The following is a 19287-nucleotide window of genomic DNA, read 5'->3' on the forward strand; positions in this document are numbered from 1 at the left end:
CTTCTCCATAGCTTAGTATATCAAAATACCAATTAAAATAACTAAAACTATTACTCGCCAAATTAAAGTTATTAATGAAAATAATTCTTAATTATTCCCCAATTAAAATAACTAATTATTTTAACACTTTTATATCTCAGTAATGCAAGAAAGAAAAAGAACAAAATACAATGGAAGGGAAAATCTGGAGGGGACGAGGTAGACTACATGCATCAGCAAAGCATCCAGAAGATCAATGGTTATCATGGAGGTTGTAGGTTTTTTCCCTTCCCATGACTGTGGTCATTATGTCCAACATTACGTGATTTCCACCAGAGTTTCCTATTAGGTGAGAGATCTTTGCAGCCCAGAGATGGTAGAACTGGGTTCATTATATGTACCAGCACAAAGACTAAGCTAGTGCCAAACGTACTGCAACTGTATCTACTGGATGTGATGCCCAAGTATGTTGGATAGGGATATATAACGGATATGTAATGGATATGCCCAACATATGTTAGTAAAAGGAATGTGCCTGAGTGATTGGGAAGACAAGAGGCTATTTTCATGGGAAACTATCTCGTAGCTTAGCAACGTGACTTCTTAAACACAGCTGTACCTGTGGTGTCTGTGCTGCCTGTCCCTTGTTCTTCTCACTGTCCTGCCTAGTAACTTCATCTCACAAGGAATTATCAGTCCAACTGAAGCTCCACAGCATTTTGCTCAGTTATAGGAAAGCCTGCCCTTCAAGACCATGCAATAAATGACACCTTTCTTTCTGCCTCAGAGACAAAGATCAGCAGATGAACCTTCTGGTCCAAACAGACGTATTGTTTCAGAGATTACACTGACCAGATCTTTTCCCTGAAGACTTGCTTCAAGAAGATGACTTGCAAACTGCATCTCTTCAACTGGATTTCCTTCAACTAAATGTCCACTATTTTTGGCTCAAATTTTCAATCAGCAAATTGTTTAAAGACTGGAGACATCTATGATAATACAAAAGGATTGAGCCAGCAAATAAAACAAGTATAATAACTAGAGATTCCCCTAAAATGCTGTATTAGAAAAAAAACTAACTGCAGTAAGGCCATCAACTACTATCCAACTGAGAGAAGGGATCATTATTTATAAAGAAACATAAGGTCCCAGTTTTGATTCTGTAGCAAAATAATTCAGAGACCAGGTACTCCATGCCTTTTCTCACCATTTGTAGAAACATAGAGTACATCTTCCTTCTTAAGAGAGCCACTATCAAAAGCCTCTGGTCTAAATGCAGTGGGTACACACACACCCTTCACTGTCTCCTCAGTAGTTACAATTCCTTTATTTCAGAGCAGTGAAATAGATCTTTTTAGACTTTGATTTCGTGGGAGCTAAGAATACGCATTATGTCTAAGACAACACTTGAACTCTGTCCAGTGAATAATGCATAACCCACCCAACATCCTACCAGCAAATGGACTAAGCAATACAGTATTAATGAAAAACAAAACCAAAAAAACACAACCCAACAACAAGCCAAAAACCTATTTACAGACTTATACCACAAGTTCCCGAGTCCAGTCTACTTTTATGTTGTCTTTCACTGGAATGAAAATGCCTCAGGTCTCATTAAATCAAACTGTGTGAGAATCTACTGCAGGAAGCCACAAGACACCAAGTAGGCAGAAGACTTTATTACGATACAGAATCACAGAATCAATTAAGTTGGAAAAGACCTTTAAGACCATCAAGTCCAACCAGTCCCCAGCACTGCCAAGGCCACCACTAACCCATGGCACTGAGGGCCTCGGCTACACGGGGTGTGAACAATTCCAGGGATGGTGAGTCCAGCACTGCCCTGGGCAGCCTGTTCCAATGCCTGAGCACAATTTGATTGAAGACCCTCCATATGTGAGTCTTTGCAATGGTAGGTAAAGGTAGGTTCACAATTTGGGGTTCTATCACTAGATGTGAATGAACCCCCAATTTTTTCTCTCTCGAATGTGTACTGAATATCTTCATTTAACCTCAGGACAACATGCCTGGTTATTAGACATATGGTAAAGAAGGAAAAAGAAAATCAAATATAGGAAAGAATGAACTTGCTCCTGCCAGTTACCAACATAAAAATATAACTTTCCAGAAAGGCCTGTTATTGTAGAAAAGGAAGTTTGCTTTGCCCTGAGCAATCTACACCCAGCCAGGGGCTTGGATGTACCGATCAAAACACAAGATATTTTTCATGGAACCTTCACCAATTCCAACTTTTCTCACCTTTTTTATACTCTTCACCATGGAAACCATGGCAGTACTTACAGAATCTTTCAGATTCATGATGTGAACATCATCAGACCTGAACTGCAGCTACCAGTCATGAAATTATTGCTAGTGGGGTAGATGGACAGTGAAAGTCCATGGGGAAATGAAGGAATATTTCAGATTCTCTTTTCACATATGTCTACTGAGGAAGGTGGCAGAAAAATGATAAACGCTGGATTTCCTTTTCGGTTGAAACACTGACACTTTTAGTCCTCCTTCTGGAAGAGAATTTGACAGAATTCTGTTCAGAGAATTCACAGAAGAAAATATCTGCCAAGTAGTTTATGCACATGGAAATGAAACAATTCTTTTTAAATCTACACAGATTTGGAAGATCTGGTTAAAGAAGCCAACTGCTACCTAAGGCCAAACTTAGAAATGTATCTATGTATTGTGGCAGTGCCCTCCTCACCCTATTAAAAATATAGTATTTTTAGGAAGCACACAAAAGGGTTCATCTAAAATAACTCAGAAAAGAAACTGAAGTATACAGTATTGGTGAAATACTTCAATAGGAAAGACATCAGCTCTGCAGGTAATTCCATGAAGGGTGGATGTTGGTCCTTTTAAGGAGAAACTGCAGTTAATGCCTGATTCAACAAAAGACATTTTTAATTACGGGCAAACTGACAGCTCTCCATTAAACATTTGAACTAACTGCAGCTTCTCTCCTGCCAAATGTAATCTCCTGCTCATACACAAAAAGCTCAAACTAAAATACCTGGTTTTAAATAGCAACAGGTCTGCAGGATATCCAGCTCCCACCTGTACTATTAAAATACAGTATTAAATACAGATAACGTGCAAAATAGGAAATTTACTCAAAATATATTTGTCTCCAAATTTAAAGCTGCATTGAAGGTACATAAAATGAAGGTACACAGTGATAGGACAAGGGGCAATGGGTTCAAACTTAAACAGGGGAAGTTCAGGTCAGGTATAAGTTCTTCCCTGTGAGGGTGCTGAGGCGCTGGCACAGACTTTTCCCAGAGAAGCTGTGGCTGCCCCATCCCTGGCAGTGTTCAAGGCCAGGTTGGACACAGGGGCTTGGAGCAACCTGCTCTAGTGGAAGGTGTCCCTGCCCGTGGCAGGGGGTTGGAGCTGGGTGATCTCAAGGTCCGTTCCAACTCAAACCATTCTATGATTCTATGAAATAAAGGAAGCCATAAGCTATTCTCTCATTTAAGATGCATACTGATCTTCTTCATATATTATAAAAGATAACAAATCCTCTTTACTCTCCACCTCCCACTTTGTGGTAAATCATTCCAGGGAAGCACTGCAGGAACAACTAAGCTGTCTCCATGCAGCGTCAGCTGAAGTCCAGTAGGGAGTAATAATTCAGAACTAATTCATCCGAATGCCTTAGACAGACACCCAGAGATCCTCATACAAGAGGAGCTGATTAACTTGGCTAAAATAAAGGGGCAGTGTCAGTATTTGAGCTACACTAAATGCACAGACTGGAGCTGCGCAGCACCGAGCACAGCAGCGACCCTTGGAACCAGAGCTGGGCACAGCAGAAGGGGAGGAATCCCACTGAGTGCATGGGATCCAGCTCAGGCAGAGAAGCAGAATTACCTGGGCTTTTCCTGAGGCTACTTTCATTTAGAAAGTGGGCAGCTGAGAGAGTGAGCAGAGAAAACAATTTCTTACTGCATCTATACTTTACATGCTTGTTGAATTTATTCATGATTTGGGGCTAAAATAAAACCCTGTCTTGGGTATTAACAGACATTCAGTATAAAAGAATGAAAGGTATGCTTCAGAAGAAAAGGTACACGCAATGCATGTGAAGTCTGGTTTGTCTTATCACAAGATGCCAGCTCCCTTGGGTGTGCTGACTAAACAAACTGGACCTGCTAACAGCAATGAATTCCAAATACTCAGTCTTTCTACCATGCCCTTTAATTTTGGTGCAGCACAGCAGCTTCTTCTGCAAAGCCAGAAAGAGCAGCAAAAAGCCAGGATACATCATCCATATTTATGTTTTCCAGCCTTGGGCTTTCTCCAGATCTAAAAGTGTTCTGTGCAAATTTGTATTTCCAGAATAAACAGCAACTTCTCCAGCACATCCAGAAGCAGAACATTGCTGTTCTGCAGGGTCAACATAGCAATGAGTTCAGGTTTTCATTACAGCAAGGATTTTCAGAAGAGCCTCCACCTTTAAGTCACACTGACCAGGCTCTTTAGGGAGTCTTTATTCCCATTTGGTGCTTAAATAGGTTTAAAAAATAAAAAAGTTTATCCACCAGTTTTATGAAGTTAAAAATGAGGAAAAAAATTAAGAACAGGTATTTCTGAATGAACAATATCTTATCTTTTGCTGTCAAAAGAAAGACTAAGGATAATGTGGGCCCTCTCTGGAAGGAAATGGGAGAACCGGCTACCCTGGGTTTGGAGAAGGCTGAGGTTCTCAAGGACTTCCTTGCCTCAGTCTTCACCTGCAAGTGCTCCAGCCACGCTGCTCAAGTCATGAAAGCCACATGCAGGGATCGGGAGAGTAAAGACCTTAAGCCCACTGTAGGAGAGGATCAGGTTCAAGATCATCTCAGGAACCTGAATGTGCACAAGTCCATGGGACCTGATGAAATCCATCTGCAGGTCCTGAGGGAACTGGCAGATGAAGTTGCTAAACCACTGTCCATCATGCTTAAAAAATCATGGCAGTCAGGTGAAGTTCCCAACGACTGGAAAAAGGGAAATATAACCCCTATTTCCAAGAAGGGGAAAGTTGAAGACTTGGGAAACTAGACCAGTCAGGGGCTTGGAGCAACCTGCTCCAGTGTGAGGTGTCCCTGCCCATGGCAGGGGGTTGGAACTGCATGATCTTAAGGCCCTTTCCAATCCAAAGCAGTCTGGGATTCTATGATTCTAAAAAAAATATTATAGCAATAGCAATTTTGTTCTGTTGATTTGAGGCTTTTCTCATCTACTTTTTTTCATTCCAAATTCCCAGGAACACCTTTTCCTTTAATTAGAATTGGCACAAGAGATTTCAGAGGAAATGGCTTTACTTTAAGAAAACTGGAGGAAAAAGGTTAAAAACTAGGCTTAAAATAGAAAGCTAGTTCCTGATTTTAATGGAGAAATATCATCCATAGGGCTGTTTAGCAATTCAAGTCACCCAATGCTTTTTAAACATGTTAAAGGCAATTGCTTATGTTGGTGTCCTTCATTTCAGACTTATCTTTAGATAAGTATCAGCTTTTTTAGATAATGTGCTGATACTTTTGCTTCATCTGAGAATACATTTTATGCATTATATGGCCAGTTCTGATCTCAGAATGAGGAATAAAAGCACCGTGTGGTCAGTGGAAGAGTAGCTGGGAATGACAATAAAGCAAGCACTTCTCAATAGACAGGTACCCACCTAGTACGTGATTTTAAGAACACCATGTAAAAGCAGTTCTGTCCTCTTGGGATGCAATTCTGAGGCACACAAGCAAATACAAACCCCAGTAAGGATCTGTGCAAGAATCCAGGTATCAGCTAATCTAAGCATTCCCAGAAATACTTCAGCAACCAGCTATAAAGTATGACCATAGCGTTACACCAGAAACTCATGTGGATATCAGTGCTGACAAAATTGTACAGATAGATATTTATAAAACTATGAACGGGAGATATTTCTCAGGTTTATGTGGACTGTAGATCTATTTTCCTCCTACTTCATTGACAACTGAATGCTTTTAATGGTTTGCCTCCAGGGAGGAAAATAGAAAAATCCATGTGTTTAGCTGTGAATGCTCATCATTAACTTATATAGTAAATTTTGTCTCAAGTTACGATATAATCTAATCACATTGTACAAAGCCGCACACTCTGTCTCCTAACCCCATTACACAATTGACTGTGCACCCCAGCCAACGAAACTCTCCCAGCAGTGAGATTACTGGAGTTCCTGTGCCAAAAAAGCTGCAGGGTTGTGAGGCCTTTGCCAGGAACTGATCTCTTTGAACAGCAGGTGACAAGAACTGTGGTGAAGCTATTACATCTGAGCCACAACGGGCCATTTCTTCTATGGATATTTGTCCATTACGCAATGCCTCTATTTGACTTGAATGCTAGGTGGTGATTTTCATCTCAAAAACACTTTCTTTGAAAGAGCTGTATTTGTAGTTCTTGCATTCCTCATCCCTGGAAGTGTGTGGACAGGGCTTGGAGCAACCTGGTCCAGCGGAAGGTGTCCCTGCCCATGGAAGGGGGTTGGAACTGGATGAGCTTGAAGGTCCCTTCCAACCCAAACCAGCCTGTGATTCTATGATTAACAATTTAACTGTAATAGGAGTTTTAGTACTACAGCCATATAGTTACCTAAACATAACGTAGAATCATAGAATCATACTATGTGTATCTTCTAGAATCAGAAATCAAACTAAATTCACAACACAGAGAAAGAAGATATACAAACCTGGCCATCTGAATCAAAAGCTAAGCAGGCAACTCCATGTGTATGTGCATCCTTGAGGACAGACACAGTCTGCACACGGTAGGAGTCCCAGATGCAGATGTAAGGGTCCTTCCCCACCTGCCCGGTAGCTACTAAGGTTTTATCTGGGTGAACTGCAAGGCTGAAACAGAACACAGGTGAAGTTATAATGCACTTTCTGCATCAGTAAAATAGTATAAAATGTTCAAAAATACATTTAAATGTAACTTTACATTTTTCAGTTCTCAAAAACTTCAGTTCCTTTTGATTTATTGGAATGATCTTAAAAACCATCTTCAAAATCCAGTCCATCCCATTATTTACTTCAAATAATGTTTTACTGAGACCAACATGGCTAGTGCAGGGTACAACTTATCAGGTAATATTTTAGCTGGAAAATTGAAGGAAAACAGAACCAGAGAATTTCTGAATACTTCTGATTGATATGCTGAATGAACACAAGGTCTTATCTTAGTCTTTCATAGCTTTATAAAGTCAGTGACTGAGTTTCTACAATTTATTCCTCTTTTACACATCAGCTCAAACATTCTGAAGTAAGGACCTGTGGCTGAATAATGGATTTTTTTCACTATGAAAAATACATGCAAGAAATCCTCTCATCTTTACATGTTTAAAGACAGTAACCTCAGAAGAGGCAGTGAAAGAAATTTTCTCCTATATTGGAACAATGACATACGTATTTTAAGATCTACTTTTAGACTTGCAGTTACTGCTGCATAAGGCGAGGTAAAATTTACTGTATCTTTATCAGTTTACCCCATTTTCTCTAACAGCCAGTTAGAAACAGTACTTTGCACAACAACTGTCACATCCAGCAGTATTTCTACTGCTTAAATCCCAGAAAGGTGCCAGAGTTTCAAAAACTGTTTCCTGGTTTTCAGCTATTAACTCCACACGCATCCAGAAAACTTGCTTTGACAATGAAAATTACATTTTTTAAACATTCTCTGTGGTATTTGCACAGAGCTATGTTACTGCAAGCTGTACTCTAATGGAGGCAGAATCAAACTGTATTTCTGTTCACAACCCTTCAGGTATGAAAATCTCCACAGAATCCTTCTCGCACCCTGTCTAAGTGTGAACACTGATATTGACTTCCATTTTGTTGTGTCGGGAGCATTTCTCTTGGATGGCAAACATTTTCTGGAACCAAGCAGTAGCATCATTTCAAAATAAACCGCAAAATTCTATTTTCCTCATTGCACAGAACAGATCTTCATTGTAACACAGAAGACAAAAGGCTGCCATTTAGCAAACTTCATTAAGAGGAGCACAGGCTATCGGCAGTGGCATTGTACCAGCAGCTCCTCTTTGCAATTACTCTCAGCTACTGTCAAGCTGCTCTTCAACCCTTGAGGTATTTTCTCACAAAACCCAGAGGATCTAGTTTGAAAATCTAGCTTGGGGATGTTAATAACAAAAACCCACCCTGAGGTAATCTGAACACAAAGACAGTTTGACACCGTTAGCCAGGAAAGAAATCTGAACAATGTCTGAGCGAGCTACAGATGGCACAAAGAAAAATATCCTATCAATAAACTGACATTCAACAGATGGCTTAGGGAAGCTGAGGATTTCTGCTATCCCAGGAGTAGAGAATACTAATTGTTTAGAATATATCAAAAAACTCAAGGACATTTCACAAACGTATATATTCAATTTTTCATGTTAAAGAACAATTCATGCAGAAAGAACAATTTTAGCACAATGCCCAGTAAAACTGCTTTATCTGCTCCTGCACTTGCTCATTCCTCCTCTCCTTCACAGGCTTGAATTCTACATTATACTGTGTGTCAAGTAGTTCACCTCAATTCTAAACCTGGAAAGGGAATAAAGGATGACTCCACCATACTTAAGCTGAAATACCTATAATTACGTTAGAATCCTTTTCTTCATTAAGAACCAGACTGAACAGATTAATTGGGCTCTTCTACCTCACTGCTAGAGCAGAACTGCAGCTTAATTACATCTACCCCTGCTTTGTACAGTTCAGTTTTCACATACTAGAACTTCCTATTCTACATTTTACATTTCCATTCCTGCGTACAAGGTTAAGAACAAGACCATCTCCTACAACATAAACATGTCTGTACTGAACCTATCTGTTATTTGTTTTATCCTTTCTGATGCATGAAGTCAACTAGTGGGGGAGCTAAAATTAGGAACTAATATTAAATTTTGGCAGCTAAATAAGTAGTCTGGTCTTTCAGAACCACTGAGGACATTCATCTCCTGCTAACAGCCTTTACAATGCACTACGACTGCCTACATTCAGTCTGGCTCTTAGATAACCAAGTGCTTATTTTTGGCAGATAGAACAGTGGGTTACATGAGTCCAATTTCAAGAACAAATCTCAGATACCTGTATATGATTTACATGTTTGTTATGTACTAATATATTAAATTTGTATGTCCAACTATATCATATATCTGCTGTATGGGTCAGTTCCTGTCTTCCCATTGTAAGATTTCTGCTGGAATAGGTTCCACAACCTTCCCTGCCTTTTAAAATTAGTATAAACTTCATTGCTTGTGTATTCAACTGTTAGATGCATTTATTCAACCTTTCTAAGCAAATATCCTGTATCTACACCATTTATTATGACACAATATCACTAATTGCACCACTGGAAAATACCGAAATACTATGACACCACAGCAATATGAAAATATGATTAGAATAGATAGGGAATCATATAACAGCAATTTATGGTAGAGAAAAATATTATTAGGGAATTACTTCCTATTCCTTCCAACAGGAAGAACATCCAGAAACACAATTCTTGTTATGCAACCAGACAATTTTCTGCAAGTCCCAGCCAAGAGGTCTGCAGATACCTGTCTGAGATACATCATGTACAACAGAGCTGTCCAACTACAGGGAATGGCTGGACCACTGCAGGCTTCACATCTTCAAGCAAGTCATGATTTCTCCACTCCCACAGCCCCACCACATAACTTTTTCACCAAAATTTTCACACAATTTCCCACAATGAGAACATCAGCCATTGGAATAATCTCCCCAGGATTCCCCAATGTTGGAAACGTTTAAGATTTGGCTGGACAGGGTGCGGGGACATCTTGTCTAGACTGTGCTTTTGCCAAGAATGGTTGGACCAGATGATCACTGAGGTCCCTTCCAACCTGGTATTTTATGATTCTATTTTATGATTCCTAAAAGAATAAGCATTTCTCTTAGATGTAATTCACGTAATTCCCATGCTTTTCTCATAAGCACACTATACCCGTGTGTAGAAAAGGTTTTACTGTGAGTGAGCAGTGAGAGCAGGGCTGCTCTACGAGGAAAGATGAGCATGGAGCCGAGGGCAGCCATGGCAGCACATGCAGTGCTGTGCTGACCAGGGTGTATTCCCACAAGATCCAAGCAGGGTGGGCAGAAGAAATTTCAGAAGAAAAGGGAAAAAGAAGTAGACAGTCTCTTGCTAAAGGAAAGAGAAAGCACAAAAGTAGTAGCAATTGCTGCTGGTCCTGCTTGCTGGTGGTTGCAGTCACTTCCTCACACAACTCGACCGTCTCTCGGTGGGCAGAGTAACAGGGGCAGATGCACATGTAGGGCAAGAGGCAGAGATCAACTGCTTTGGAAGTGCATGTTCCCTTCCTTCCTTCTGGGGAAGGCAAAGCAAGCAAGGGATTCCTGGCAGTCTGCTCCTGTGAGCAGCTGAATGTTTTTGTGTGTGCAAAAAGCTAACTGTGAATTCCAACAGCACTCCAATGTGTTTGCAAAAAACGGCTTTAATGGAAGTGCCTCAATGGGCACTTCTTTTAAGCAAACAAACTATTTAAGATGAACCAAGGTAATATTTTAACATCACACCTTATTAACGAAAAGGTCTATTAGGAAGAAGAGATTTCAGGGAACATTTCCTTATCCTCTCCTTCCAAGCTCAGCAATTCTGAATGTAGTATCCAAGGCTGGAACCCCGTTAATGTAGGATGATTAAAGATGCCAGTCGTGTTCCAGCAGGGTCTGATGAAATGCTTTATCAAAGTCATTAGTGGATCCATCTGGTCTGGAGGCCCTGCCAGATGGCAAACTCCTGCCACCTCCGCAATTTCTGGTGCAATAATACCCGGCTCCAGGTTTTTCTTCTTCTTTTATAACCACTTTGGAATTTCAAGGGACTGAAAATATTTGATTCTTGTCTTTATTTAATTTTGGGGTTTCTGTAATAGGTTCCATACACTTAAATACATATAATACACATTGAGTTGTGTATTACCACAGGTGGTAATAAGTAGATCCACCAAGGTGGAAATAAGTAGAACAGTTTACGTATGGAATGTGATCTACTTCAAGCAGTTGAGTTGAATATTCAATTGTAATTAATGTACTGAAATTTTTCCCAAATTGTGGTTAAACCACTTTTTCTTCACAAAGCACATATTCAAGGAACCAGAGAACTACAGATGCTGGAAAGAATGGATGACTGGGAAGAACAAAAAAGGCATGAGGGAACTGATGATGGCTGGAGAAGGCTCAGGGTAGATTTAATGACAGTCTTCCAGGACACCCAAAGCAGTTACAGAGAAGGTGGAGGTGCTCTTTTCACAAGGATGCAGGGTGAGAGGACAAAAGGCAAGAGACACAGGTTGTTTCATGGGAAATCCTGTCTGGATACATGAAAAATGTTCTTCAGCATAAGAAGAATTAAAGATTGGGATATGTTGCCTAAATAAGTGGTAAGAACTCCTCTTGCTAGAAATGATTCAAGACTTTCTTGGCCTGACAAGACCTTGCATAACCTAATCTAAGGTCATGCTCTCAAGAGAAGGTTGTACTCGATCTCCAGAGGCTCCTTCCAAATTAGACTTTTCTGCTATTCCCAATACTGAAATACATCAAGAAAGTCTGAAGTAATCAAAGTAAAACTGCGTTTTGGCTCACAGCAGTTTCCTTGAATTAGATAATTGCTCCTTGATGCTGCAGAAAGCAACTAACTCCTGTTATCTTTAATACATACATATGGAATTGATAGGTTTGTCGAGATCTTGAAATGGGTGGATCAAAGAGACAGAAGTTAAAAACCCACCATTCTGAGTCTTTTAAATATATCACTGCACTATCCTATTTATCAGACAGTCAAAACACTTTTTCACTGCAGCAGCCAAAGGCTGAACATTTGCTTTTATAGTTTTGAGTGTATAATTTTTCAAGGTATGTTTTCTGTTCTTAAATGTCACATTAATATGAACCTTTTTATTAACCATCCTACTAACTCTTCTTTGATTAACATGAATCAAGCAAATACACTTCTCATATAAACTAAAACTAGTTTCCAGATCATCCCACCTGACAAACAAGAATTGCTCTTTGAAAGAGGAAGTAAACACCTCCCGTTCTGAATGAAGCCAATGTGGACTCTGGATTTATCCATCTCTTGACAATGCAGTTCACCCTCAGTGCTAGGGCTGTTTTCCACCCAAAGCAGTGTGCAAATGTGATGCTATTCTAAAATAACTCTAGAAAGTTAGACACTGATAAATTATTCTCTACTTCAAATCCACCCTGGTTTAAATTTGGAATAACTTTCATGTTTAGACAGACCTTTACAGAATTAAGGTCCCTTCCAACCCAAAGCATTCTATAATTCTATGAATTACGCAGTTTCGTGTAACTCAATGCTGTACAGTGATAATGAAGACTTGGGAAGATACAGTTACTGTCTGTATATGAGTAATTCTCTTCAGAAATAAATGAAATAATTTGTTCTCTTGCCCAAAATCTGTTAAAACCCTACGTTTTAGCAGAACAGAGAACATAGCAGGTCTTTCCTCAGAATTCAGGTCAAACTTCTTGCAAAGTACTCAGGGCACTGGCTGTGCCACGCTTGAATGACAGACAGACAAATTACACATCTCTGGGTTTTTCTTAAGACTTTGTAGCAAAAAATATCTTTGAAGAAAAAATGTTTCCAAGAAGCTCCAAGCCTGCCCTGAAATAGGCCATTATGTGCCAGCAGGTATGTTCTTCTTTGTTGTCTCCTTCTGCTCTGCAGTGCCAGCTCTCTGTGCGGAAGGAAGTGACACTTTCTAGATCCTGACAGACCACAGGCATGTTTAAAGACCAGGGAGCTCTTCAGCTCCATTTTACTGTTCACACAGTGCTAAGGACAGAGCTGTCTTCACATACCAGCAAAGAACACAAACACTCTTCAGGAATTCCTCATTTCACAGAACAAAATGGGTTTCTTCCTCAGTTGTGGGGTCAAAAGGGAAGACTCACTGCACAGACAGAACAGTATTATCAGCAAAATAAGGCAAGATGCAGCCTGAGCGCTAAAGGGAGCAAGGGAATAAAGACCAGTAGCTAAATGGGAAATGTGGGGGCCTGCAGGAGCAAGGGAACAACAGAAAGGAAAGGGAAGCAAGGAAAAGGGAAGAGGAACAAGGTAAGAACAAAGCAACCTGCACAAACCCCACTGGATCATGCTTTAAAAATGGAGAGGAGCGTTGAGAGGAAAATGCCAGGAATTTGACAGGTTTATTCTGCATATATTCTCCTTCCGGATTACTTCTAAAACCCAAACACCACAACTATCATTTGAGGAAAATCAGTATCTTAATAACAAAGAGATTGCTGTGCACATACACAGCTCTCAACCTTTTGCTCTTCCAGGGCAAGACCCCACATGCTGTGAGGAGCTGGCAGGCACATCACACGCCAGGATAACCAAGTCTATTTGGCATGTACCACAGTGCAGGCGGATTTGGGAGCACACTGCAGGCATATGAAACCAGTCTGGGAGAACAGAGATATGTTCTGGTGGCTCTTGATACACGCAGAGACTCTGTGTCTGTGTGTATATATGCATGTACAATACAGTTAATGCACACACTCATAAAATCGAATTATTTTTTACATGTGAACATAGCTGTAATAATACTTTGAAATACAGAAAATGTTGCTACAAACTCCCTGCAAACTCCAGTACAGAACATATTTGTCCTGAAAAAATAAGACTATAAATCTTAATGGGAACACCGCTGGGTAAGGGCAATGACAATCCATTTACTGGCTTGATAATTATATGGTAATATCTTGCTTTTTATAACACAGAACAGCATATGTTTTTAAAGAAATATGTTTTTAAGACCATCTGGCAAATAAGGCATTTTTCAGGTCGAAGCTTTTACTAACTATTCTGCTGCTTGCTTTTCCCCTCCACACTCCCTGTGTAGGAAGTAGAGTGATAGAGGGAGAGGTTCTAGCATTTAGTCACCATTCAGCACTGGCATCCTACCTAGAACACGCCACTGCTGGCTAACCTGCTCAGCAGCAGTTTCTGAACTGGGTGGCCTGCCCCAGACAGCTACTATCTTGTCAGAGGAAGTGAATACCTCCACCTCTGAATGAAGCCAGTGCAGCCTGGGATTGGAAATCAGTGTTAGGTTTGGCGCTGACTGGTCTTGGACACAGACCGAGTCTAAGTTTAACCATTCATGAAATGGATGTGCAGCTCAGGGCTTAATAGAGGTCTTTAAAGTACACACATTAATAGCTGTTGTTATGCTAAAGTATACTTAAGGTGTCCTGGGACTGCAAGGGGCACTTTGACAAGGATTTTATTTCTCATGGTGGGTAGAATGGTGACAGAAGCATAACCATTCCTGCCACTCTACAATCACTCCTCTTTGTCCTTGGGAAGCCACTGCAGATCTGCTCCCTCTGCCAGTGTTTGTTGTTTAAGCCTATGGAGTTATTTCACCCCATTTCACTAGGGTTTATTCAGCTGCTCAGTGCTTATTAGAAGCCCTGGCAGACCAGGCCCATAAGGCTGTGTAGGCAGCCTAGCAGAACATGGGATTTGTGGTTGCACTGTGGAGCTACAGGAGTACACAGAGTCAGGCCACATTTAAAGAGTAAATTGCTTTTGATCAAGTGATTAAAATTTCCCCAATGACAGAAGGGAAAAAAGCAAGAGAAAAAAAATCTCTTAAAATTTAATGTTCTGAGCAAAAATGTTCTGCACTTTAATTAGGGCCAGCTCTGATTTACACTCATGCATCTGTACCCAGAGAAACATTTGGCAGGTTTAATAAAAGGGCACTGCAGCACTGTGGTTCCTCATCACACATGGCTGAGGTAGCACAAAGGTCACACAGTTCTCTAGTGATACATTTGCCTCATGCATATTTATTCCATATGTCTCTCATGGATATTTTGCAACCCTAAGCTTCTGCCAGTGAAAAGAAGTCCTAGGAGACATTATCCAAAACCCATTTAATGACACTGAAAGGTAAGAAGAAACAACTGTTGGTGTCCTCATGAATTGTGGTTTTGGAGCAACAAGTGAGTGACCAGGGGAAAACATGCAGTATTTATCAGCTGCACTACACCAAACTGACCCTACTGGGTAATTCTGAGGTTAAACTACCATAAATTACCAGTTTTGCCCTTCATCTTTTCCATGCATCCACAGAGTTTGCATGAGTCTAATGACATTTTGCATTCATGATGATGACTGAGGCATGCTGCAATAGCTGGAGATAATCCCCCAAATGACACAACTATGAAATTTCTGGGAATTTTCAAATAACTATTGTTTCAAGACCTGAAGATAGGGGAGATTCAGGTTGGATGTGAGGAAGAAATTCATTACAATGAGGGTGGTGAAACACTGGCACAGGCTGCCCACAGAGGTGGTGGATGTACCATCCCTGGAGACATTCAAGGCCAGGCTGGATGTGGTTCTGGGCAACCTGAACTAGTTGAAGGTGTCCTGCCCATTGCAGGGGGGCTGGACTGGATGAGCTTTGGAGGTCCTTTCCAACCCAAACTATTCTAGGATATACTGGAAAGAGAGGGTTCTGACCCATGCTGAGAGAAGCACGGAGGTGCTGCTAAACAACCATGAGCTGGATACAGTAGTGTTGATATATGGTTTAGCCAGAACAGTTATAGTACTACTTCTGGTCTGAAAGCAAACTTAGTGGGGGTTTTTTGTGTAGAAACAGAGTAGGAAGCTACCAAAGCTATAAATTAGAAAGAAAACTGAATAGGCTTTTCAGATACCTGAAGGATTTGTGGATAACCTCTTGCTGTATGGCCTCATTCATTGCCCTGCTTAAAAATTATAGGCATATAAGTGTGAAAATCATAGCAACCACTAAAAAATGAGATGTAAAAAGACTGTGAAGACTTTGGCCAAAAGACATGTAAATAAATACCCATGACATATACCTGGCATCTCTTGATTTAACCATTGTGATTTGGCAAAATCAGGAAGATGGAGCTGAATCAATCATTCTAAAGAAAACCATACTAGAATTGAAGCCTAAAAACAAAGGCGGGAAAGAGGAAAGAGCTTTTAGTTCAGCATTGTATTTGCCCCATTCCCTATTCTATATTTATGATAGTTAAAAGGACAATGCAAATATTCTGAAATAAAATGCACAACAAAACATCAAGTAGATTCTTGGTCTATGATGTTGAGATAAAACCAGCAACACAAATGATACCAGGTTAACTCAATGTTTTTTCAATGCATGGAAAACTGATTATGCACTGCTGCAAATTCAGTATTACTCGAATAGAAACCAGCAAAATGTTCATGTTCATTTGATAGAAAGAATTTTAAGGCCAGTCTGAACACTGGGATTGAAAATACAGATTTCATCTCATGTATAAATTGTAAGTTAAGAAATCATGGCCGCTGTCACATGTGGCAGCCTCCTTTATTTCACCCTATTTCAGTCTGAGCCTGTTTAAATATCAGCTCCAAAGTGCAGTCCAAACAGATGACATGAACTGTGCATTGCTGCTAGTAATCAAACTGTTTATCTTTGTGATTCCATCACACTCCAGGGCTGAAACAACTAAAAATGGACTTGATGTAGCTGTGCCTTTTCTCCTCAGTGCAGAGATGTGATCATAGTTGAGGCAAAGATTAAGCCAACAGCTCTAAAACTGGTGGTCATGATGAACAGCAAATATCTGTGCACTGATTAATTGCCCACAGCATGATGATGTCAATCAAGCTGTACCAGTGTTGCTGCAGATGGGTCCTACGCTTGACAGCACAGCTGAAGGTATTCTTTCCAGAGGCTGATTGGGTAATTAACTGCTTTGGGATTTCCTGGATCTACTCTGCTTTTTCTATAGCTAACAGTCATCAGTGAATGCAGCTGTAACTCAGATATGCAGATCACTCAAGACACAATCCAAGTCAAAACATTTGCAGACGCATCTGAGAAAGAGGAGAGAGGAAATGGGAAGAAAATCGTGGAAACAGGACAGACAACAGACACAGCTAATAAAAAGAGGCATCAATATGTAGCTCAAAATGAATAAAACGTAGAAGACATGACGAAAATAACCAAAAAGCCCAGAGAAGAACAGTCACGGAGAAACTGGAAGTATTGTAGAGAACAAGGAAAAGAACCCAGCCCCTGTCATTACTTTTCTGGATCACTCCCACTTTAATTTTTAGTTTAAGAGATTTCATCTCATCCTGTTGAAAATCCCTGGGTCTATTCACATCTATGACAAGTTGTATAATCTGACATCTCATAAGCTTTTAAAAGATTCACACAGGCATAATAATACTGTTTGCAAAGGTTTGCCTTTAACTGGTCAGCAGAGAGAAGGATTTTAAGCTGAGGGAAACTGTTCTTCCTTCAAGTGCCATGAAAGTGTGGTGTTAGAGCTGCATCCTACTCTGGCATTCATCTCACGATAATCCTGACACGCAACGTTTTGAGTTTAAGCACTTTAATGGAAAGAAGTAGAGAAGAGTAAGCACTTGATTCAATAATACATCAAACAAACACACATCGAGATGCACTTGATCAGTCAGAAGCAGATGAGGACTCTTCTTACAGAGAATAAATGTGGCAATACTAAATGTGGCTGGAGAAAAACATTAACTTTTAGGTGCCCTAGACTATGGGGTGTTTTCACTGCTACTGAGAATGCTTTTTTCTCCTTTGAAAACCACATTTCTCGTTATCTCACACAAATGTGAAGCCAAGACCTGGAATTTTGTTACTGTTCAAAACCATGCTATTGTATATTCACCAGATCACACTGAGGGAGATAAAACAATCTTCCCATGCTGGACAAGGGATTAGATTTAAGTTTACTTCTGTACTTTCTGAACGACAACAGTCTGTATTCTGCCACCAGTTACACCTCCATAAGCTCACAGACCTCTAGGTATAATGAAGGGCAGAATACTGCTCAGTGCACAGGAATTGGAAGTATCTATCTCCACTAGTCAGCTGCTGCAAGAAGCAGTTACTCTTTATTGAGCATGCTGTAGTAGAAGACATGTAACACTGACACATTGGCTCTATATATCTGGATGTGGCCCAGTTTTAGGACTGCTGCTATGCAGCAATAAAATGTTGTCAAACTTGTAAGTCTTCATGGTGAAGTGCCTGAGATCAGCTACTCTCTGTTGTAATTCTGAGTTGTAGTTCTACTTTGTCTGAACTTAATTATTTTGCTCCATTAAGAACTGAAAAAAGGACAGAACTGTTAATGCCATTTTGTCATAGCCAGTTGAAAGCTCATGTTCACTTTGGTTCTCAGAGAAACTATTTTTCCCTGTATTTTAGATAATATATTTTCCTGCTGAAACCCAGCAGGAATAGGAAAGCAAAGCTTGTATGATTGCATGGAAATCCTGCTCCATTTGGCACGCTGAAGTGAATAACAAAGCTCAGACTGGAGCAGACAGCACTGCAGAGCATACAGAAGCCATATTTAACATTAAAATGGGTCTATACTCCAAATTTCTAGTTACAGCGCATCAGTAGCATGGTTGCGAACACCAGTTTATGAGGCCTGTTACCAGGCTTCTGAAATCTGGTTTCACCAGCTAATTGTGGAGAACACAAACGCAAACACTATTCCTAAAACTCCTGAAATCTTTGAGTTTGTGAAACTCAAGGATTGCTTTTAACACATACATGTTATAAATCCATTTTCCCTTTTCCTAGCAATTAAAACAATAGAAGTTTCTATACAATAATCCATGAAGCACTTCTATTTGTTGAGAAGTGCACTTACTAAAATAAATTAGCACTGTTATCTTGCTTTATATTGTCCGACACACCTTGAAGATTGTAAGTATTAAAGCCTCTTTCGTAAGCAGTATATACAGAGATTCTGTATTTCAGTTACCAGCTACCATGACAAGATGCTACCAGAGCCCGCCTAGCATTAGACTTAAATTTTAACCTTATAGAATCATGGAGTAGTTTGGGTTGGAAGGGACCCATCCAGCCCAACCCCCCTGCAATAAGCAGGGACATCTTCGACTAGACCAGGTTGCTCAGAACCACATCCAGCCTGGCCTTGAATGTCTCCAGCGATGGCACAAACCTTCTTACCTAATAGAATTTATCTGGTTTCCCAGAGCCTATTCTAGCTGCCCTATACCAAAGGCATGCCACCCAGCTATAGCCTACTATTAAACAAAAAGCAGCTGAGTATCATTATCCTTTAAAACCACAACAGAAAATAATAAAGGGCTAAACCCAAAGCCTTGGTTTCACCATACTCCGCTACGCTTCTGATGGTGAAG

General features: G+C 40.2%; 1 protein-coding gene across 6 annotated transcripts in view; it reads right to left on the reverse strand.

Annotated features, from left to right (window-relative positions):
- EML6 (EMAP like 6) overlaps nt 1-19287 on the reverse strand; it is a 118810-nt gene that overhangs the window by 76605 nt on the left and 22918 nt on the right. For all 6 annotated transcript variants that reach the window (XM_030489276.1, XM_030489275.1, XM_030489273.1 and 3 more), the window contains exon 2: nt 6698-6857. In XM_030489276.1, coding sequence (XP_030345136.1) covers nt 6698-6857 — 160 coding nt within the window. The remainder of the gene's footprint in view (nt 1-6697; nt 6858-19287) is intronic.

The sequence above is a fragment of the Strigops habroptila genome, chromosome 6, assembly GCF_004027225.2.
Source record: "Strigops habroptila isolate Jane chromosome 6, bStrHab1.2.pri, whole genome shotgun sequence".
In the NCBI taxonomy this organism is placed as follows: domain Eukaryota; kingdom Metazoa; phylum Chordata; class Aves; order Psittaciformes; family Psittacidae; genus Strigops; species Strigops habroptila.